Raw genomic sequence first — 24,884 nt, 5'->3', positions numbered from 1 at the left:
CCTCTGTCAAACCTGAGAATATGCAGATAGTCCTTGATTTACAACTATTTCATAACTGTTCAAAATTATGACAGCATTGGAAAGCTAATTTATAACCACACTTACAAACATTGCAGTGTCACATGATCAAAATTCAGACAGTTGGCAAACAGCTTGTATTTACGATAATTGCAGCATCCTAGAGTCACATGATTGCTGTTTGCAACTTTCCCAGAGGACTCCCAGTAAACAAAAATCTACCTGGGAAGTCAGATTACTGCAGTATTTATTTGTAAGCAAATGAATATTGTAGCATAGTTCAACTCTTAACTTGCTTGTTCAAGCTTTTGTTCTTAAATTACTCATGTTATCCATAAACTGAGTAAAATGAATGATTCAGAAAAAAATGTGAGAATCCTCCAGATGTACAAATCTATTGTTTAAAAATAAAGCCTCTTAGAAATAAAACTTATCAGTAAATATTGGCTTTCCTTTCTCTGTTCAGCAGCTTACTAAATTGCGAGGTAAGTCATATCTCCTACTTATAGTTTTAGAAAAAATAACGGTCAATAATTGAAAGTGACTTCCAAGTGGGGTTTCAAAAGACAGTAACAGATTTGTATACACCTCCCCATACTTACTGACTCATTATCCAAAGTGCATTGAAATAGTGATCGAGCTCAAAATGATGAAAAAATTCTGGCTCATTCATTATATCATTGAATAAAAATCTCTCACATAATAGAATAGTGGTAAGACATTTTGTTTTTTAATGTCAAAGACGGCTTTTTTCCAGCTGAGTCTTCTAAGTTTTGAACTTCAAATCCCAGACTTAGTTCACAATCAGTGTAGTGACCATAATGATTTGGCTAGATGGGTTTTTGTGCACCTTCCCAGTCATTACCCATTTTTCATCTGAAAATTTGAAAGAAAGAGCTTTAATGCTGTCATTAACCAGCACAAGGGAATCGGTGTTCGAATAACCAAATTTAAATTGACCATATTAGGATACGTAGGAAAAGTACCTACAAAGAATTGTGGCTAAAAGACAACAGCAAATGAAAAATGCTAAAGTGCTTGCTCAGGCTACAGGTGTAACAAAAGAGGAAAGAGATTAAAATTAGCAATCCAGATAGTATAACTTTAAAATAGCAACATAAAATGCAAATACAAAAAATCATAGATAAAATATTCAAATTATCCATAAGGGATTGAGGATTATAAACATATATATTTACAGACCTCTGTCAAACCTGAGAATATGCAGATAGTCCTTGATTTACAACTATTTCATAACTGTTCAAAATTATGACAGCATTGGAAAGCTAATTTATAACCACACTTACAAACATTGCAGTGTCACATGATCAAAATTCAGACAGTTGGCAAACAGCTTGTATTTACGATAATTGCAGCATCCTAGAGTCACATGATTGCTGTTTGCAACTTTCCCAGAGGACTCCCAGTAAACAAAAATCTACCTGGGAAGTCAGATTCACTTAAAGACAGCATAATTTACTTCACAATTGTCACAATAGGTTGTAAAATCAGTCACAATTCATGATTAATGACCATAATCACTTAGTACTGGATGCTCCTGTCCCAGTTGTGGCCATAAATCAAGGGTAATGTGGTATAATAATTGACATGAGATATAGACATCAAAGCATAAAAAAGTTAAAAATTAACCAATGGTTAATGCTTAGACTAAGCCATTTCTCGGTACCCATAATCATGCATTCTGTTATTCTTAATTATTCTTTGCCTGATTTTTCATATCACTATGCAAAACCTTGTGTATCATTTTAGGGTTAATGTCAGAAAGTACTTATACTGTGGTGAATCCTGTTCTGCTGGTCAGGCATGAGGTAATTAGAGCATTCCAAGGTTTTGTATAAAACTGGCAACATAGAAGAAAATGTTCTATAGTTTCAACATATTCCTGAGTCTCAGAGACATACCTATAATGGATAGGGTATCTTTTTCTTTCTTCCAGTCAGAACTACTGAAGGGGGAGCATTACCTCAAGCTAATAATGACCTGTATACTATAATAAGGACCTGTATACTGTATACTGCACGAATCAAGAAGAGGGCCGTGAAAATATTTATAGATCCCTCACGTCCTGGACATAAACTGTTTCAACTCCTACCATCAAAACGACGCTATAGAGCACTGCACACCAGAACAACTAGACACAAGAACAGTTTTTTCCTAAAGGCCATCACTCTGCTAAACAAATAATTCCCTCAACACTGTCAAACTATTTACTAAATCTACACTACTATTAATTTTCTCATCTTGTCCATCACCAATCTCTCCACTTATGACTGTATGACTGTAACTTTTTGTTGCTATCATTAAGGGTTAAATTGTACCCTATGACCATCATTTGTGTTGTAAATGTTCTACCTTGATGAAGGTATTTTTTTTTCTTTTATGTACACTGAGAGCATATGCACCAAAACAAATTTCTTGTGTGTTCAATCACACTTGGCCAATAAATTCTATTCTATTCTATTCTATTCTATTCTATTCTATTCTATTCTATTCTATTCTATTCTATTCTATTCTATTCTATTCTAAGCCCCTCTCTGATTTGGGATGTTAACCTGTGTGAGATAGCTGGTGCTAGAGAGCACCTCATACTATCTGCCCTGGGAAGCTGAGTGGTACCACCATTATCCGTTTGGCAGTGTATGTCAAATAAATGCTACTTAAGTGTGCCCTAACTTGCTCATAGTCCAGAGACATAAATTAAGTGGAATAAAGTCCTAGGAGAGCTTGTTGCTGCTGAACAGAAAAAGCAGTAGCTGCTATGGAGTTAAAACAACACAGTTAAGATGTGCATTTTACCAGAGTGGAACTTCTGGGTCCTCTCTCAGCCGTTGTGTGCAGGAAAAAAACTTGCAAAGAAAAAAAAACTTCTCGTTAACTTCTCGCACTCAGGAGAAATCTTTCTTCACTTTGCAAGGCTGTTGGCTTCCTGTAATCTGCAGTTTACTCGTGAACCCCATGCTCATGTGTAAACTTGCTCACGAGTAAACTGCACATTAGAGGCAGCCAGCAGATTGCTGACTTACTTGCTCTGCTGCTCACAGGCAGCAGCTCGCAGGCAGCGAAAGAAACCGCTGCCTCCTGCCTCTGTGCATGGAGGAGGCCAAGCAGCAGTGGGAAGTGCATGGGACGGGAGGCACAGGAAGTGGCTGCCAGCAATGCCCTCAAGTGAAGATGGATGCTCGACCCCCCTTAGGAGCCACAGTTTACTCATGAGCACAATTGGCCTTTCTCCCTGCCTCTCCTGACCAAGTTGCTCATGAGTAAACTGCAGCTAGGATCTCCCGCATGCTTCCCTCGCTGGCCAGGTCGGCTGCACGGGAAGAGCTCCAGTGCCGCAATTTCCTGCGCGCTCCCCTCCCCCCCCACGTGTATCAGTCCACTACCTGCTGCTGGTATCACTCCTCCACCAGCTCTCTCTCCCTCCCCTGCCCAGCTGCCGGCCCGTTCCCTTTGGCCTTACCTTTGCCAGCAGCAGTGAGCAGAAGCACATGGCTGGACCAGGCAGGCAAGCAAGACGAGTGAGCGAGCGAGCATCAGGTGGGCGGGGTGAGCAAGCGGGAACCAGGAACCGGTTCGGGGGCATGGTCAGAGGTCACTCCCGGTTCAGGGAACCAAGTCAAATTTCCACTAATAGTTCTCCTGAACCGGTCAGAACTGGTAGCAACCCATCTCTGGTTTCCACCCACTTTGAAATCTGCCCTCTAATGTTGTAAACTTGTTTCCCTATAAGCCTATAGGGAAAATGTTAGTTTCAGCAGTAGCATAGCACAGTTTGTCATATTCCGGTCTCATAATTCCAGCCTCCATACATAATACAGCACTTGGGACACATCAAGAGACTTGGAAAATTGGGGAGTGGTCATATTATAATTGAGCTAGGGGCTTGGCCTCAAAGAGCTTTTTGTCTGGCAGTATATACTGATGACTTCTGGAGTGAAGAAATCTTAAAATGGCTGCTGCATTCTTATGTGCATTTTGTGACACCTAGATAGCAGGGGAATTTTTATTTCCATTAACCTGGAAGATTACTCACTGGTATCAAAAATATTCCACTTTTTAATGGCATAATTGTTAATAGCAGTATAGTAATATCTCTCTCTGCTAGTTGGGTGGATGTATGTTTGGGTTCTTACATCATTTTTCCACATCATTTATATAAAGATTAAATAAAAGAGGTGCCAACATGCAGGCTGGTTTTACAACCTTGGTAATTGAAAAGGTGCATCTTAAGTGCTCTTTTTTCATGTAATGCATAAATAAGATACAATAATAGCAATGGTGGTGTTATACAGGTAGTCTTCAACTTATGAGCCTAATTTACCCCAAAATTTCTGTTGCTAGGTGAGACATTTGTTAAGTGAGTTGCCCAATTTTACGACTTTTCTTGCCAGAGCAGTTAAGTAATCACTACAGTTGTTAATAACATGGTTGTTAAGCGACTCTAACTTTACACTGACTTTGCTTGTCAGAAAATCGTAGAAGGTGATCACAAGACCTAGGATGGTGTAACCATCATAAATAAGACTCGCTTGCCAAGCATCTGAATTTTTATCAAGTAACCATGGGCACTGTAACTTTGAACAGTCACTAAATGAAGTGGAGGATTACCTATACGTCTTGTTCTATAACTTAATCCAAGATAGTCAAATGCTGCTTCAAGATTAACAAAAGCTGCCTAAAGAGCAGCAGTACAGGTAGTTCTCAAGTTAGGAATGTAATGGAGCCTGTCCATTCCATTTGTGCCTCAAGGACTCGTGGGAGTGAATCTTGTACCTTGAATGAAATCACTCCCTGCTTTCATCCACGCATTCGCTAATTTAACGCATGGGCAAATGCACAGTTCATTAAGTGCACAAGAGGTATCTTGAGGTGGGGAAGGCCATGGGGGAACCTAGTGATGGAACAGGCCCACAAGGCCTCCCCAACCCACTTCATGCTTCCCCCTCCCTGCCACACCAGACTCACTTTGCAAAGATCTGTCTCCTGTCTGCCACAGTTTCTTTCACTTTGAGGGAGAGTCAATGGAAGCTCCTGGACACAAAAAGTGTTTGTGGTGCCTGTCCCTTACTCCTCCTCCCCTCCCCCAACTCCTTTCTGCCACCACTGGTACATTTTTCTCCCAGATGGAGGCTTGATGGAGCTTCATCTGCATGCAAATGGAAGGATTCACTCCATTTTGAAAGGCCTCATAGACACCTATGAGGTCTTTGAAAACAGAGGGATTCTGATTAATCCATTCTATTACACTATATTTCTTACCAAGAAAGATATTGGTGAAAAGTATTGATGTAAACTTGATTTAGTTTCCTTTTTTATTTCCTGCTTTTAATTTCTTTTGCTTTAAGTAAATTATTATTATTATTATTATTATTTATTATATTTGTATACCGCCCATCTCCCGAAGGACTCAGGGCGGTTCACAGTCAAAAACAACAGAAAAACATATAATACATAAAAAAGCTAAAAGAATAGACAGTTAAATTCAATTGATGTTCTAACTTTTAAATACAAATTTAAAACCTCATTTAAACCTTTTTTTTTTTTTTTTTTTTTTACAATCCCAAATTTAAAACTACGTTCAAGCTAATCCTGCTCTTCGAAACAGCAGCGTCTTCAGCTCGCAGCGGAAGGACTTGAGATCGGGGAGTTGACGAAGCCCCAGAGGAAGTTCGTTCCAGAGGGTAGGGGCCCCCACAGAGAAGGCCCTCCCCCTAGAGGTCGCCAGCCGACATTGTTTAGCTGACGGTATCCGGAGGAGGCCCTCTCTGTGAGAGCGCACTGGTCGGTGAGAGGCTAATGGTGGCAGTAGGCGGTCCCGTAAATATCCCGGTCCTAGGCCATGGAGCGTTTTAAAGGTGATAACAAGTACCTTGAAGTGAACCCGAAGACCACTGGGAGCCAGTGCAGATTACGCAGGAGGGTGTCACATGGGAGCCAAAGGTGCTCCCTCTATCACCAGCGCAGCCGCATTCTGGACCAGTTGGAGTCTCCGGGTACCCTCAAGGGAGCCCCATGTAGAGAGCATTACAGTAGTCCAGGCGGATGTAACCAGGGCATGAGCAACTGTGCATAAGGCAGCCCGATCCAGAAAGGAACGTAACTGGCGTATCAGGCGAACCTGATGAAAAGCTCCCCTGGTGACGGCTATCATATGATCTTCAAAAGACAGCCGTGCATCCAGGAGGACGCCCAGATTACGAGCCTTTTCCGTGGGGGCCAATAGTTCGCCCCCAATGGTCAGTGATGGAATTAGTTGACTGTACCAGGCCGCCGGCATCCACAGCCACTCGGTCTTGGTGGGATTTAGTCTGAGTCTGTTCCTCCCCATCCAAACCCGTACGGCCTCCAGGCACTGGGACATCATTTCAACAGCCTCGTTGGGGTGGTTAGGGGTGGAAATATAGAGCTGAGTATCATCAGCATATAGATGACAACTCACCCCAAAACCACGGATGATCTCACCCAGCGGCTTCATATAGATGTTGAACAGAAGAGGCGAGAGAACCGACCCCTGCGGCACCCCACATAAGAGGCGCCTTGGGGTCGATCTCTGTCCCCCCGTCAACACCGTCTGCGACCGGTCGGAGAGGTAGGAGGAGAACCACCAATGAACAGTGCCCCTCACTCCAAGTCCCTCGAGTCGACGCAGCAGGATACCATGATCGATGGTATCAAAAGCCGCTGAGAGATCTAATAGGACCAAGACAGAGGAACAACCTCTGTCCCGAGCCCTCAAGAGATCATCAACCAACGCGACCAAGGCTGTTTCCGTGCTGTGACCAGGCCGGAAACCGGACTGGAATGGATCAAGATAGATAAATGTTGTATAACACTGCTTATTCCATAATGGAATCATTTGATGGATATATAACTATGTGGAAATAGTTTGAAGTTGCCATTATTCCCTTAAAATAAAAATAAATCCTTGAGGATGGATTTTCATTTATGTTGTGCACATTCCCATAGTGATAAGTTAGATACATTTAAAATTATTTAATTGCTGTCACAGCTATTGAATATAAAAGCAGAGTGATTTTGGACTCAAAATCTTTAAAGGCGATTTAAAATCTCTGTTCCTGGGTAATAAACAGAAAGACATAAATACCAAACAGGATAATTATGTTTAATTAAAACAAGGACATGCATCATTGGAGAGTGCTAATCTACCATATGATTTTCTAGCTATACAGAAGAAAAGGTGCTTGTAGTAAAATCACATGTATCTACCCGACGATATGCCAAATTAATTTTAATTTTTTGGGGTAATTTTCTACAAAATGGGAAAATATATGGTATATTGTTTCATTTTTATTGTTCACATCAGTCACCAACACTAAGTACTCTCCTCCCATGGACGGCTCATAGAAAAATATGTAATTATTTAAAAACTCTCCAGTTCAAAAAATATTCTTTTCATCAGCCATCATTTTTTTGGAAAATAGCAGACAGTAAATTAGTACCATTAAGCTACTCTTCCCCACCGCACCCCCGAAGATAAAATTGAGATTGATTGATGGATATAGCCATGGAGTTTTCTGAACAACACTCTGGAATGGCTTTCTGCTCAGCTTTGCTTTCCTTCACTCTGGTTAGCTGTATTTTTCCCCCAATCATTTCTGTTGGTCAATTAACAGTCCAAGTAATTCCAATCTAAAAATCCTTACAATTCTTTCCTGTATCAATGTTTGTAATACAACATGTTACTGCTGAACAAAAGTGAACAAAAAATTTAGTAATAAAATGCTTTCGGAGCTAGTTCTACCCACTGCTTAAAAAACTTTGTGTGAAAATTGAAGCTAGCTTTATATTGCTGAAGAACAAGGTAAACATGATTTATTTTTTTTCCTTTTATTTAATACACAAAATATTAAAACTGAAAAAATACACCCAAATATTCTAACATAAAATACCTGAGCAGACTGAAGGCAAAAACATTCATCATTACATTCAAAAGCATTTGAGCAAAATAGAAATGCAGGTAACAATATTCACAGACTGTGGTAAATGGTCTCTTGAGTGGCACTTTTCATAAATCTCATGTATTCCATGGAAAAAGTACTAAGATATTCAATTCAGTACTAAGATATTTGTAATAGAACTTGATGTAAAAAAAATTGGAAAATTATGCACACTTACAACTGACTACTTAAAATATTATTTGGATATATAGAAGAGTAAGCATTTTTTTGAAACAAAAGAAAGCTTTGATATCCATTCTGCGATTGCTGGCTTGATTGGAGCAAAGCTGTTCTCCAGGAGCATATGCAGTTCCCTTTTCCGCAGAATGAAATACTTTTTTCAATCTTAGGGTTCCATCTTCTTCTGGGAGATCACATGTTGGCAATTACAGTACTGGTGGAGGAACTGAAAGTCTCCAACTAAGCATGTTTTGTACATTTAACTGCTCCACCAAATTTCCAGAATTCCCATAACAGTAATTCATATTTGAATTGTATAATGTATAAACCACATTCAACACAGCTAAAGAAAGCCCTATTCACCATTGTCTACAGATCTAAATCTGAAGTAAAGAGCCTATCACATCAACTATTGATCTTGCAGATCTGTAACTGAAAACTAAAATATAAGTATAAATTATACTGTTCAATAGTGTTTACAAACATCAAATCCTATGTTTTACTTTTAGGTGATATCATGGTCACTTTTACTGTATAAAACAGAAAAAGCCAACAAAACTAGTCATGTTTATTATGAAAATAAAGTTATATGGTCTTACAAATGTAATCTTTTTCAGAGTAGTACATCAACACATTGCAGAAATGGATATTTATAATCTAGGAACAACCAGTGCAAAAACGCTTGAGCAGAATTCTTTTGCAACAGAACAGTCCTGCCCTTTCTTTTAAAATCTGTTTCTGAAATCTGCAGAATGTGCAATGTGACTTTTGTAGAATGGAAGCTACAACTGAAAGAAGTGATAGGCAGACATGGGAAGACAAGTCCACACTTCTTTCATCCTTGCATAATCCTACAATCAAGCCAGTGATTGTCTTAAGAAGTTAATAAGAAAAGTCAGATACAAAGAGAAACTAGTTATCAAAAAAGAATTATGTTAAGAACATTATTTCCAGATGCCTAATTTCTCTAGAGAGCCATATTTTAATTTTCACATTTGAAATAGAGAATTAAATTGAATAGTGTATGTTATTTAGCACTCTCTCTCTCACAGACACACAAATACACATATTTCAGAAATGAAAATATAATCAAATGCTGACAGAAATATGATACCCTTGAATCATTTAAGTGATGATTGATAGTAACTATCTTTGATTCAAATGTATAATATTGCCTCAGGGAATGGAATGGTTCCATTCAGAGACCCATGTAGGCTCACAAATATGCACAGATATGCCTATGTCAAGATTCAACAAGAACATAGTGAGAAATTTAGCAATGGACTGCATTTATCTACTGAAATTAATAATCCATAAAAGGAGCATATTTATGAGACTGTAATTCTATTATGTGCACTACAGCATCTGTATCTACAAGTAAGCATTTGGCCATAGTAACAAGATTATTTAAAAACTGATCTTTATATTGTTAATTAGCACCAAAAATGAACTCATCTAACAAAAATGAAAAATAACTGTTTTTAAAAACTCAAATATATTTAATTCAGCTAATCATCAACTTCACAAACTTTAATCATGGATATTTGTGAAAGACAACAAATCTTATTCTAGTTTATAAGATGACCCTAACCAAATCACTAAAAATCAGTCAAAACTGCTTAGTGTAACACTTTATAGAATAACTGACTTTGCATATCAAGCTTCCCAGAAATGAAGAGAACCTTATGTAATAGTAAGATACAGTATTGGCCATTCCATCAGTACACTATTTTATAACAGAAATTCCTATTGTAATTGACACACGGTTTTAGTAAGATGAAGGAGTCAGTCAGTGGAATTAAAAGATTATATTGAGAAGATTAACCTCCTCTGAAACTGAATGAAGAGAACTACATTTCTTTCTTCTATGGCTTTTTTTAGCATTCCCTAATAATAGTACCCAGTGCAGCACTGTGCTTATCAGCATGTCTTTCCAGCTAACAAATTTTCTCCCAAACTTACTTGTAGTCTATTATTTTTTTAAAGTAAGCTAGCATGCTGCAAGAACCAGGACCAACCTATATTTCTAATGATGCCTCTGAGCGCTATATTAGGGACAAACCTGAAAAATAAAGTGTGTGTGTGTGTGTGTGTGTGTATAAAATCCAGTGTTTGTTTGCGTTCTGTTATGACTGGATATGCTGACCAGGGCAAACATTTAGTGGGAATACCTGTTAGCAGGCTTTGAAAATTCCAAGTATGCCCACTGCCCACAAAAGACTAAGGAACTCTGTCTTCAAGTAATTAGGAACATATAATTTGCAAGTGTCCCTGGGACAGAATTTTTTATTTACGTATTTATTTACTTATTAAATGTATATGCTGCCCATCTCACTATTGAGCAACAATACAACTAAAATTTATTGTAAGGAAATTTACATTTTTGGTTTGTTTTCATACGTTGCTGTAAAAATGTTCTGATGTTTATTGTCTCCAACATCTGAAAATACTTTGGAGATACTATCTAATATTTTTATCTATTCTGTTATCTACATCTTAAAACTTTTTTTAGTGGATGGAAATCTTTATACATTTGTTTTAATCAATTATTTATTTCATTTGTGACAAATGCTTTTTACATTTTGAAATGTTACTTGATTACCTCTAAGTATAATTAATTATACTAAATAAATGTTTAAATGTATGTTGGTAAAAATGTGAAGTAATGTCATTGTTTGTTAAAGGATTCTTTTTGGAATCCCTTCCTTTCTATGCTGTAGTACTGCAAAATTCATATAGCATTGTTTATTTAAAACTACCCACTTTGCTTTTCTCACTAAAAAATTCCACTCAAATCAAATTATGAAGAAGATATGAGCCATTACGGGTATGTATATCAAGGGCATCAAGAGATAATTTCACTCTCTCTCTCTCTCTCTCTCTCTTCTTGTGATGGAATCCTTTGCAACATGATTTTCTGCAAATTTTTGGAAAGGAAAAGAGTAAAAAATATTTTAAACAATGGATAGACTTAGAAAAGATTTTTAAAATCCCCAAAGGAACAGGGGAGGAAAGGGAATTAAACATCTCTACTCCCCCTGAACTTTAATTATATTATGTGTGATATATCAGGTTCTACCCTTTTACTATTTTTAAAAGTCTCATGGCAACTTTCTTTATGATAGTATGCCAATAAAGTTTGACTTAATCCAGTGGCCTATAGAAAATAGAAAATATAGATAGTCCTTGACTTACAACCAGTTGCTTAACAGGGCAGGGCAGTCATATACATAATGACCCCACACCCTACCCCCTGCGGTCATGTGATTGCACTTGGCAACTGGCACGCAATTTATGACTTTTTTGACAGAAACTGGCATTTACTTCCATTTCTCAGCAAAAAACTGGGACAATGGATTTGCTTAACAACCGCGGCATTCGCTTAATTGTGGTAATTTTAACCACCACAAAAAGATACCAATAGTCTTCAACTTATAACAGTTCATTTAGTGACTGTTCAAAGTTACAACAGCAATGAAAAAAGTGATTTATGACCAATATTCACATAACAATTGCAGCAGCCCCATAATCACGTGATCAAAATCTGGATGGTTGGCAATTGATTCAGATTTATGACCGTTGCAGTGTCCCAGGATCACGTGATCACCTTTTGCAACCTTCTCACAAGCAAAGTCAGTGGGGAAGCCAGATTCACTTACCAACTGTTTTACTAACTTAACCACTGCAGTGATTCACTTAACCACCACAGCAAGAGGGGTCATAAAATGGGCCAAAATCACTTAACCAATGTCTCACTTAGCCACAAAAATTTTGGGCTCAACTGTGGTCGTAAATTGAGGATTAAGCGTAGCAAAATTGGGGATGGTCTCATGGTGACATGGTTAATGACTAGCACAACTTACGACTTGTAATTCTGGGGTCATAAGATCATAAGTCAAGGACTTCCTGTAGACTATATTTTAGAAACTGAAATCCAGTTGCATCTTAGAGCTTCCACACATATTCCTGTCACAATTTTGACTTCCCTCCATCCCTTGAAATGTCATAGTCTACCTTTTTTTAAACTTTAAAAGCAACATGTCATTCACAGAAAGGAAAGCTATTATTAAAATTCAGGAAGCTTATCTAGATGTTCAAGTTTAGTGATCGGTACTTTGAAACAGGATACATACTGCTGGATTTTCAAATAGTACTCATTATGAAAATATTACAGCATATGCGCTTCTGTGAACAATTGTTCATGAGAAGATGAAAACCACTAGAACTGTGAATTTAACTGTAATGTTTTACAAGTTGGTTCACTAAAATGCCACTACTGAATAATCAAGCTATGCTGTTTTTAATGAATGAAAATATTTCAGGTATGTTTCTCACCTTAAATATTTATCATGCAGATTAGCATCAAGTTTCAAAAATCTATAAAAATGAACTAAAAATGTATTCTTCACCCGTTCCAAAGCATGGGTAAGCTGTTCAATTATACTTCCTTGGCATAAATATTCAGAAATATATTAACAATTACAAATACTTTTAACAAACGTCATGTATTTCTAAAATAGTTAATATTAATGTTGATCTAGCTACATTATCTTATTTTCTAGAAAAAAGAAGCAAAAGATTAATATTGCAACTGAAGAAGGATCTCTTGGGTTACAAAATTAACCCTAAAATCTAGGCTATTTAGGGACTAAAATATTTCATATTGTTCAGAATATATTGCAGTGGACAGAAACATACTTTATTGCATGAACAGTACAGAGCCCATGCAGATGTTAAGAGCTATGACTTATGAAATGAAAAATTCTATCAACTGTATCACACAAAATGAGTCTGAGATCCAAGTGTGCAAACAGGTCATCCTTTACTGCAAATTATTTTTTTGCTAGATAATTTCTTTTGGCAGATACTCATTCTTTTACAGGCACTAGAGATCAGAAATGGTGACTGAAAGCTTTAAGGATACATCTAGCATTTCTGAATAGAGGTATTTATAAATTAATATTTGAGGCATGTGTAGCCCACTGGCTAAGCAATATTAAAAAAACTAGCAGGTTCGAAAATCAAAGTTGCACAATATATCTATGCTTAATGCATAATCCCAAGAGCGGAAGGATTGGAACATGCCCTCCTTTCAACTGCAACCCTCCAGGCCCTTCTGAAATTTTTGAAATTTTACTTAGTTTCTCATGTTTTTAATACAGTAGTTACATGAGAAAGTTGCTGTTCAGGAACCAGAACCAAAAAAAGCCACTCCTTAATCATGTGGACCTAGGCATGGAGATTTTGAATATGGTCCCTCCTCTTTTCTTATTAGTTTCTCCAACAGTTCTCATTATTGTTTAATCCTCTATGCCAATTGCACGTGTAAGAATTCAAAATAGAATGTTAACCGTTGCAGAGTTTTATTCTTAAACGGTTCTTATCTCTAAATTGTCAGATTCCTGCCAGCTCTGAACCTGAACCGTTGTGACACCCATTTGCGAGGTGGCTCTGGTAGAAGGAGGGGGCCTTGGGTGAGGAAGAGCTGCAGGAAGAGCTGCTCATCCTTTTTTCTAGTGCAAATCTAGCTCATCCTCTTGTGGTGCACCTGAATGTACAACAGAGATTGGCAGCCAAACTACTACTCTGCATTAACACTGTATTCTCCTGGCTAATGTAACACTGCCATCTACTACTACTTCTATTACTACTATTACTGATGATGCTTAATTCAGCTGTGGGAATTTAATATAGCTGCTCTTATTGATTCCTTGAGACTGCCTAGATCATGGATGTCAAACTCGATCACGTCACGTGATGTATTATGACATTTTTTTGTCTTGCGGAGTCGGGGTGGGCGTGGCCTGCACATGATGCATCCATCCCACGGGCTGCCAGTTTGACACCCCTGGCCTAGACTCTATTAAAAAAGCAGTGATGTTTTAATTTTAAATTTTCCTTAGACTACTTTCCTGAAATACCTACAGTTCTACACAGTTGCATGTTTAACTGAAGAAAATGTCAAAGCATTCAAAGGGGCTTTCTTGTGTGTAGCCTGGCTACAATTACACTGTTTCTTATTTTTTAATGGACACTGTAAAGCCAAATTAAATGCAAAAAGAAAAGGGGATCCAAAATAGGAAAAAAGCAAAACATTTCAGATAAAAGTGTAAAACTACTCTCAATATACAATCTAAAACTATAAATTATTATTAATTTATAGGCAGGTACAAAAATATGTAAAAAGGATAATAAAAGTACTATACTTCCTAAGTATGCACAATTCACATATCATGTAAAATAGCATCCATTCACTAAGAATATGATTAGCGATTTCTCAATTCACCTGCTTCTCATATACAGGTATCAGACCACAATCAGCAGCTTTGATTTTCTAGTAATACATACCGGTAAATCCATAATAGATTGTCTAGAGGTGTCTTACAGATTCTAAAGTGTATTGGATAGCTCCTTAACTTCTAATACTTTCAGTCTGAATAGCCATAGATTATGAGCTGGTATGCAATAAGCTACCACGTTAATAAATATTAGCTACTATGACACACACATACCCACACCATATGCACTGCAAAATAGATAAAAGTTATACAGTCAAACAGAGCCTTTACTAAAACCTATTATGACCTTTAACAAATTGAAGTTCTCATCGGCATCTGATTAGAAGGACAAGCTTCTTGTCCTTCTAATGAAGGAAGAGAACATTTGTGCCCTTAGCTTCTGCTTGAGAATGAATAATTTGGCAAGTACCATTTCCCTTGCTGTAGCACTGACAAGAGACAAAGGTCACTGCCAAAATTCTATTTAGCATACAGCTATGAGAGGCATAGAAATGCTTTCCAAGGTCAGTCTTCATTGAATGAGGTCTGAGAATAGATTGCACTACTTTGTGCTCTGCCAGCTGTTGGCAAAAAGCCCAGTACAGCTGTAAAAAAGAAACTCATTGCGGATGTTGTAAGTCATCCATTAAGTAGGACACAGAGTACACTGATAGCTCAGTTTAGTTCCATAAAATCAGTTTAAAATTAGATTTTGGAGGACCTTTTTCAAGAGACTTACCTAAGAATGTTTTAATATCCTATTAAAAGTATGTCTGAATACCAGGACAGGAATACCAGAACTTGAAGCATTTCATGTAAAGATGGTAACATTAACTCGTGTAATGATTCACACATAGCACAATCTATTACATTGTTAACATTACAGAACAATTCTATAAATATTTTTTTAATAAATTAGATAAACAAATGATAAACAAAAGACAAATAACTAACCAAAGGCACTTTAGGCAGGAATTATAGTGTATACAAGTAAGGAAAATATGTATTATAACTTTGTTTAGAGAAAGAATCTCTACAGGAAAAGGAAATTAGCCATTATGTAAAAGAGCTGCTAAGAAATACAATGATTGCCAAGTTTTAAGCTCACGGTGTTATGCAAAAGCAGCAAAAATGTATCTCTAGATATAATGCCTATACATTTTATTTAAAGAACCAAAGTATTTGCTGCTTTTAAAATGGTTATATGTAACATTAACATAGTTCTGCCCAAAGGCAGGTCCTTTTAAAACTTCTTTGTGCACAGATAAGCATTGATTTCTTTGATGCCTATTTTATCAATCCAAATAATATTGAAAGATTTTCCCAATGAACTAGAAGTGCCTAGTTCTACACTAAGTTCTGATGGACCTAAGATGTGCTGAATGACATTAGCAAAATGTTACTCTAATGAAATACTTCCAGGATGCATTTTTTAAATCTCTGTATGTGGTTCTAGGGAAGTTTTCTGAATTGTCTGGTCTTTCCAACATGGTTATTAGGAATTATAAGAATTGTCCAGTGACATATCTAGAAAGGAACGTATTAGAGAAATGATCATTTACACATTGCAGGGTTTCACTGCCCTTGAATAAAATGGCTTCTATGCAGAAAATACTCTATTAACATTCCATTTCTACTGTGGCTGGATGTCTAGTTCTTCAATTCTTGAATTCAAATAATTATGCAAAAGGTTTTGGATGTATGAAGTTATTTTGCAATATAAATTGTTATCTTATTCACTCCAACAGTAATATTGCCAAAATAAATATGGGAGTGGTGATTCAATGAATTAAGTACACAGAAGTATATTGGACATAAAAACTTGCAATTTTAAAATAAATAAGTATAAGCCATTTGCTTCAATATTAAGGAACTGATGCAACCATATTTTCCCTCAATGTCAAGACAAAGTCCTTACTGAGTAACAGGTTTATCCATTTCTTTTAAAAATTAGTAAGTAAAAATATTGTTTGCTTATCATGAAATGTCCCTTTGGAAACCTAAAGCCTTTCCATTTTCTGCCACTGAGAGAAGATGCGGCTTAGGTTTTCCTATATTACCTATATTTCTGCATCTATTTCTGTTTTGGCCAGCTAAAGATTTTACACAATGCTGCACAATGAATGTAAAAAAAGAGGAATTATTATAAAGTATGGCATTTGATATAAATAAACAGGTGCAAAAACTACAGCAGCAACAGAGAAAAGAAGTGGAAAATATGCTGCAATCTTCAATAATTTACTGTAGGAAGAGAAAGAAAGAGAATACAATAAAATTATTCAAGCAATAAGAGGTATGAGTATTTTTGTTAGTCTTAGTCTTTCCTAATCTCATTTGGTATTTGATTTCAACTCCCACAATTCCTAAGCCAACATGGTTATGCTGACTGGAGATACAGGTACAATTTATTGGTGGATGGGGTAATTAAGCTGGAAAGGCTAATGTAGCAAATAAACAACAGATATTATTGAAGCAATACTATGGAGTAATGTTCAAGATATAATTTCTTTGCAGTAAAACATCCTAGAATATGCTAAGGCGGGAAATTGGAATTGTATCACCTCAGCTTGTAGGAGAACCATCTACCCCATGGCTGACATTTAAAAGAAAAAAATGTATAAAGTCAATATAGACTTCCATTCCCTCCCTCACCAGTTTATAAAATAACAATTCATACATTTTTTTTATTTTCTGTAATAACTACTATGAGAGTTGTCAGCTAGCAGAATTGCAGAATGATCTGAAATGATCTGAAAAATTCGGTTTATTTTTAGTGTAGGGGAAAAAAAAGTTTGGAACAGGATAAAAATAAACAAATCTCATCTCCATCCTCTTTCTGCAGAGAGCTTTTGTTGGATCTAAAGCAGTTCTGAAAGCTAAAAGATTCTTCTTTGCTTTGGACCAACTCCTAATAATGTACTATAAAAAGGGAAAACAATGTGATACAAGAGTGTTCAATATAGTACAATTTAAAACAAATATAATTAAAGTACCTTGATTTAAGTTTTGTAGTACTTGTATTCATGAGTATACCCAAAATGACTATCAGAATAACAGCAACAAATCTGCATGGATCAGGCTCAAGTCTGATATGGTATCTAATTTAAAAAGAAAGAAAATACAAAGGACTATTGCAATTTGTATTACTCACATGCAAAATTATTTTTCTGAAAGCAACAACAAAATACAGTAAAGGAGCTGAAAAAATTATTGAAAACAAAACAAGCAGAGAAATAGGGAAAACAATACTATGTCGTTAGATGGCCCAAATGTAACTTTTTCTCTCAATTAAAGCTGCTTTAACAATAAAAATATTGAATTACTGTGAACTACCTCATATTTCAGAAACTGTAAAAAACAATGCAAATTTTATGATAATAAAAAAATACTTATAATGGATTTTTCATTTCAAGATAGGTTCCTAGTATGCTAAAATTTAAAACATTTGTGATTCTACGTTTTCTGCATTTTATCTTTTAACTATTAAATATTTTTTTCTCTAGTTCTCTGCCTGCTAATGTACTGTGGCTCCCTCTCACAATCATAAGTCATCTGGACTGATTTCATCTACACACCCAAATACTTCATAAAGTCTTCTAATAGCACATATATTAGTTTATAGGACCATCTCATAACAGATTTTTTAAATAAAACCTGCAAATTTGGGATAATTACCTGATATTTTTTAGCCAATAAATTAAAGATGGACAGCTAAGAAGCACAATCCATGTGATTAAGTTGATGATAGTGACATGCATCTTAAGGCTATCTATAATATGATCATTGGCCATAGTGGTGCTAAATGAGTTTCTTGCTTCTGAAGGGCAGTCCTCTGATCTGCAGCTGTTCCTCCCTTCGTTTTTTGAATTGTCTGGTTTAAATTCTGGGTTCTTTATGGGCTATAAAAATATAAATACATTTCACAGTTTTTTCAGCATTAGTTAATACAAGTATAAAGGGTAAATTGAAATGTCCACAAAATAATTTAATAATAGTATGACATAATTCAGTCGTTTAAATTCATGAATTATATATTATTGTTTTATTTTAAATTAGACTCCTGCCTGATGAAGTATTATTACTATTTTTAATTGCTGTCCCCCTCTTGGTTAGTTTTTGCAGCTTAGCACACATTTTACAGCAAAATTTTGCAGGAGATACTAAAAATAACTGAAAACATAAATAAATAAATAAATAGCTCTTTGTGTGTGTTTTGAGGGACCACCTTGCCCTGACCAGAAGTAAATCATTTCTTTTTCTCCAATCCTTTCTCTTATATATTGTGTCTTTTAGATCAGGGGTCTCCAAATTTGGCAACTGTAAGACTTGTCTTAAAGTTGCCAGGTTTCAAGACCCCTATTTTAGATAGTGAACCTGAGATTAAGAATTATAATTATTGTTTCTTCTGTAAAATACTCAGAAGAATGGAACATAAACTCTGAAAAAAAAATAACATACAAAGAGCTGGAGAGTCAACAGTGACATAACCAATGCAATAGTCTTCATAGGAACCTATTTTTCTGCCCCACTTCCTCTCATGGTGTTCAGTTGCTCAAATGCTTGGATTTCCTCTCATGGTGCTATCTTGACAGTGCATTGTTATGAAGAATTATTCAAGCACTGGAAACACTAAAATAAAACAGCAAGTAATCTATTTCTTCTTAAAAAAAAGAAGATAGGAGATCAGAGACACAAGATTACATGGCAAACTGAACCTGATCTAATAGATTTTTTTTTCGGCCTTTCACCATGGAGGGGGGGGGATAGTAAATCCCCATGAAACAATGTAGAGTAATTATATTCTGCAAGCAGTAGGCAAGAACAGGAACTCTATATATATTAAGACATGAATGTTCTTAAGCCAACCACAAAAAGCATACAATAAACAGACTTACCACATTACAAACACTTAGTTCAGATCTTAAATTTGAATGGAAATTAACAACCTGTAACAACAAGCAAATATTTTAGTTCTGCCACAACATTGTATGCCTATGATCATAGCTTCTTAAAGTAAATAGTTGTGGTCTACTATTCTGTACTTCTTTGTTCTACAGTTTACTCTTTAAATATTTTTAAAGCTCGTCTGGCATCTTTGTGGTTTCCTTATTTGCTTGAGCACTTTACATCCTTACTGTATTATAATCCTTGCATACCTAGACTTTCTTTGGGATTTTACTGCTACATTATTTATAATTCATTTAAAAAAAATATTTCAGTCTGCTTTCTTCCATGGATAGAAAGATTAATGAGCAGGGAGCATTAGCCTATTTCAGGGGCAAAGGGACAAATTGTATAACTTGGTTAAGAATTATCCAACAGCTCTCCCTCCTTCTGACTTTTCTCTAGAGACATTTTTGTGCTGATTACCAGAAACATCAGCAGTAAATTCTTACACATAGGTTATATATAGACTCATAGATGGGCAGGGTGGATGATCAAAAGGCCAAACTAGCAAAAGCCTATGATCTTCCATGCTTAACATGAACTAGTGGGAAATTAACTAACCAACCTGTAGCCTAAAAATGTCAATACTATGTTTGTATTATATCACATAACTTTTATTGTTTAAATACCTTGAATATATAATGAAAATAAGTCATCATTATTGCCAGTGCTCCACAGGTAGTCCAGCTAAGAAAAAACATTGAAACCGCAACACAAAACCTTAATCGGGTAATCAGACTGTTGTGAGATGGAAGTCCAGAGGGTCTAACAAATACAAAATAAACACATTTTATGAAATAAAATATTAATTATATTACAAAACAAAATGACAGAGTTCTTCACATCAAACGGTGGTTTATGGTAAGTACTGTTGTGACTCAAGCTGCAGACTGACTTTTTAGAGCTCTAACATTCAAATGTTGGTTAAAAGTTGCTTGGCTGTTTTCCATTATTTTATTACTCAATATTAAAATTAAATTAAATTAAAATTAAATTAGCAGCAGCTGCACATTGCTGGCTCATATCTAAATGGTTGTCCACTAGGACTCCAAGATCCCTCTCACAGGTACTACTATTGAGCAAGGTACCACATATATACGATACTGTGCATTTTGGTTTTTTTGCCTAAATGTAGAACCTTACTTTTTTCGCTGTTAAATTTCATTTTGTTAGATAGCGCCCAATGTTCAAGTCTGTCAAGATCTTTCTGTAATTTGAGCCTATCTTCTGGAGTGTTGGCTATTCCTGCCAGCTTGGTGTCATCTGCAAATTTGATGAGTTCCCCATCTATTCCCTTGTCCAAGTCATTGATGAAGATGTTGAAGAGTACTGGGCCTAAAACAGAGCCTTGGTATACTTCCCTCCATGTGGATGTAGTTCCGTTGAGGACTACACGTTGAGTGTGGTTGGTCAGCCAGTTACGAATCCATCTGGTGGTGGTGCTGTCTAACCCACATTTTTCTACTTTATCTAGTAGTAGGCTATGATCTACTTTATCAAATCCTTTACTGAAGTCCAAGTAAATTATATTGACAGTATTCCTCTGGTCTACTAATTTTGTCACTTTGTCAAAGAATGCAATAAGATTAGTCTGGCATGATCTGTTTTTGACAAACCCATGTTGGCTTTTGGTCATTACTTTGTTTGCTTCTAGGTGTTCGGTGATTCGTTGTTTGATTATCTTTTCCAGAATCTTCCCCGGTATTGAGGTCAGGCTGATAGATCTGTAGTTTCCTGGATCTGTTTTTTTCCCTTTTTTGAAGATGGGAACTATATAAGCTCTACTTAGTATAAAATTACTGTTTAAAAGTACCCTTTAATTAAACTACAAATTTGTTTATAGCAAGAGTAGGCAGGTTGAAGTACTTCAAACTTCAATATTCCTAACAAATTGGCAGCAGCTTTGATAACTACATTGATAGGAGTGAAATCTAAAATATCTGGAAGCTGCTATATTTCCTATCCTTGGTCTATGGTATAAGGGTGGGAGGATTTTATCAATTAATTGGTAGAATATTTTATTCATAGTATATATTATTATAGTTCTTCCAAATGAGTTTAAAATTTAACATGTTTGTTTATGAATACATTCTATGCATAATATATCTTGACTTGCTTAAAAGACTGTTTCTAAATTCAGAAGTACTTTTCAGGAAGATCAATAACGTCCTTGATAACAATAACAACAAAGTTTTGAAAGTAGCAACTTTTCAATTTCATAAAATTCCCAACAAGATCCATAGTGTCTCGGAATTATGAATAGTAGAACCCAGCTAGATATTTGGAGGGATTTTTCTTGCTTCTCAGTGAAGCAAGAAATGAAGACAGGCATTTTCTTTGAGTTGAAGCATTTATCAGGACAAAATTTGTATGTCTGACGTTTTTTCCCACATGCCAAAAGTGGGAAAATATTGAGATTCAGAGTTAATTACTTACCCTTTCTCCTTTTTGCCCTAGTCCAATTAACAACTCTAGAGAATTCAAAAGTTTGCACATAATTTTGTGAACTTCTCATTGGCCTAGCAAAAAATTACTATGTATTATGAATTTTAGATACCTAAATCGTTTAGAAAAGAAAACAAATTAGTTTTGTTTTTGTATCTCCAATGTAGAGAGTAAGATCTCAACAGAGAGGGAGAGAGATTTTTCTTAACATAACATAATAACAGAGTTGGAAGGGACCTTGGAGGTCTTCTAGTCCAACCCCCTGCCCAGGCAGGAAACCCTACACCATTTCAGACAAATGGCTATCCAACATTTTCTTAAAAATTTCTGGTGTTGGAGCATTCACAACTTCTGCAGGCAAGTTGTTCCACTTATTGATTGTTCTAACTGTCAGGAAATTTCTCCTTAGTTCTAAGTTGCGTCTCTCCTCGATTAGTTTCCACCCATTGCTTCTTGTTCTACCCTCAGATGCTTTGGAGAATAGCTTGACTACCTCTTCTTTGTGGCAACCCCTGAGATATTGGAACACTGCTATCATGTCTCCCCTAGTCCTTCTTTTCATTAAACTAGACATACCCAGTTCCTGCAACCGTTCTTCATATGTTTTAGCCTCCAGTCCCCTAATCATCTTTGTTGTTCTTCTCTGCACTCTTTCTAGAATCTCAACATCTTTTTTACATCGTGGCGACCAAAACTGAATGCAATATTCCAAGTGTGGCCTTACCAAGGCATTATAAAGTGGTATTAACACTTCACGTGATCTTGATTCTATCCCTCTGTTTATGCAGCCCAGAACTGTGTTGGCTTTTTTGGCAGTGCTTCACACTGCTGGCTCATATCTATCTATCTATCTATCTATCTATCTATCTATCTATCTATCTATCTATTTATTTATTATTTAAATTTCTATACCACCCTTCTCCCAAAGGACTCAGGGCAGTTTACAGCCAGAATAAAACAATTGATACAAAAATTAAAACCAATTTAAAAAGCAAAAAGCGAAAATTCAAAGTTGGCTGGACACTGGTCGATGGGAGGCTGCCGGTGGCAGCAGGCGGTCCCGTAAATAACCCGGTCCTATGCCATGGAGCGCTTTAAAGGTGGTAACTAACACTTTGAATTGCACCCGAAAGACCACCGGAAGCCAGTGCAGCCTGCGCAGGAGGGGTGTTATATAAGAGCAACGAGTTGCTCCCTCTATCACCCGCGTGGCCACATTCTGAACCAGTTGGAGGCTTCGGGTGCTCTTCAAGGGATGTAAAGAGTGTTGCAGTAGTCCAGACGGGAAGTGACGGGGGCGTGAGTGACTGTGCATAAGCCGTGCATCCAGAAGGACGCCCAGATTGCGGACCCCCCTGTGGGGGCCAATGACTCATCCCCTACAGTCAGCGATGGCATCAGCTGATTATACTGGGATGCCGGCATCCACAACCACTCGGTCTTGGCGGGGTTGAGTCGGAGCCTGTTTTCCCCCATCCAGACCCGCACGGCCTCCAGACACCGGGACATCACTTCAACGGCTTCGCTGGGGTGGTTAGGGGTGGAAAAGTACAGCTGTGTATCATCAGTGTACAGATGACACCGCACCCCAAAACCACGGATGATCTCGCCCAGCGGCTTCATATAGATGTTGAACAGGAGAGGCGAGAGAACTGACCCCTGAGGCACCCCACACAAGAGGCACCTCGCGGTCAATCTCTGCCCCCCTGCCAACACTGTCTGCGGTCAGAAAGGAAGGAGGAGAACCACCGAAAAATGGTGCCCCCCACTCCTAAACCCCTCCAGCCGCTGCAGCAAGATACCATGGTCGATGGTATCAAAAGCCGCTGAGAGATCTAATAGGACCAGGGCAGAGGAACAACCCCTGTCCCGGGCCCTCCAGAGATCATCCACCAATGCGACCAACGCCGTCTCTGTGCTGTACCCAGGCCAGAAACCAGACTGGAACGGGTCCAGATAGACAGTTTTATCCAGGTACTGAGGGAGCTGATGCGCTACCACACTCTCAACAACCTTTGCCACAAAACGAAGGTTGGAGACCGGACGATAGTTCAATAAAACAGCTGGATCCAGGGAGGGCTTCTTGAGGAGGGGTCTCACCACAGCCTCTTTCAAAGCTGTAGGGAAGACATCCTCCCTCAAAGAAGCGTTAACAATTCCCTGAAGCCAGCCTCGTGTAACCTCCTGTGTGGCCACTATCAACCAGGAGGGACACGGGTCCAATAAATATGTGGTTGCATTCAGCCTCCTCAGTATCCTGTCCATGTCCTCGGGAGCCACAGTGTCGAACTCCTCCCAGATGACAGCCTCAAGATCCGCCTCCGTCATCCCAATCTGTGTCCAGCCCATCCCGAATCTGAGCGATTTTATCGTGCAGATATTGTCCAAAATCCTCAGCACGGCCTTGCAAGGGATCTTCCCCAGCTCCCTGGGTAAGAAGGGAGTGGGTCACCCTAAACAAGGCTGCTGGGCAGTTATCTGCCGACGCAATAAGAGCGGAGAAATACTCAAGCTTCGCCACTCTTATCGCCACTAGATAGGTCTGAATATGAGACCTTACTAGTGTTCGGTCAGGTTCAGAACGGCTGGCCCTCCAACCACTCTCTAGGTGTCTTTTCCGGCGCTTCATCTCTCTCAGCTCCTCGGAATACCAAGGAGCCGGTCGAGATTGGCGCCGGGTCAGAGGCTGCAAAGGCACGACGTGGTCCAAGGCCCCCGCTGCTGCCCTTTCCCAGGCGGCGACAAGTTCTTCACCCGTGTCGTGGGTTAGGTCCTCAGGAAGTGGCCCAAGCTCCGTCAGAAACCTCTCCGGGTCCATCAGGCGCCTGGGACGGAACCAACGCATCGGTTCCATCTCCCTGCAGTGAGGGTTGACGGTTCAAACGTCCAACCGAAGGAGCGAATGATCCGACCATGACAAGGGTAGAGTAACTAAATCCCTTAATTCGAGATCATTCAGCCACTGTCCAGAGACAAAGATTAAGTCCAGAGTGTTTCCCCCAATGTGAGTGGGACCATCAACTAACTGGGTCAGGTC

The 24,884-nt window shown here is 37.7% G+C and overlaps 1 protein-coding gene across 5 annotated transcripts in view; it reads right to left on the bottom strand.

The window, feature by feature from the left end:
- Positions 1–328: 328 nt before the first annotated feature.
- PGAP1 (post-GPI attachment to proteins inositol deacylase 1) overlaps positions 329–24,884 on the bottom strand; it is a 67,839-nt gene continuing 43,283 nt past the window's right edge. For 4 of the 5 annotated variants that reach the window (XM_058188174.1, XM_058188184.1, XM_058188211.1 and 1 more), the window contains 5 exons: positions 20,032–20,167; positions 19,351–19,401; positions 18,131–18,354; positions 17,449–17,553; positions 7,142–16,696 (listed from right to left, as the gene is read on the bottom strand). In XM_058188174.1, the coding sequence (XP_058044157.1) occupies positions 16,558–16,696; positions 17,449–17,553; positions 18,131–18,354; positions 19,351–19,401; positions 20,032–20,167 (655 nt within the window). In that variant the 3' untranslated portion in view covers positions 7,142–16,557. Of the gene's footprint in view, positions 895–7,141; positions 16,697–17,448; positions 17,554–18,130; positions 18,355–19,350; positions 19,402–20,031; positions 20,168–24,884 lie in introns of those variants that run through there. The other variant, XM_058188195.1, reaches the window with a different exon arrangement.

Source organism: Ahaetulla prasina, chromosome 1 (genome assembly GCF_028640845.1).
Source record: "Ahaetulla prasina isolate Xishuangbanna chromosome 1, ASM2864084v1, whole genome shotgun sequence".
Classification (NCBI taxonomy): domain Eukaryota; kingdom Metazoa; phylum Chordata; class Lepidosauria; order Squamata; family Colubridae; genus Ahaetulla; species Ahaetulla prasina.
Note: the sequence above shows the minus strand (reverse complement) of the source record. Positions and strands in the feature narration are given on the sequence as shown.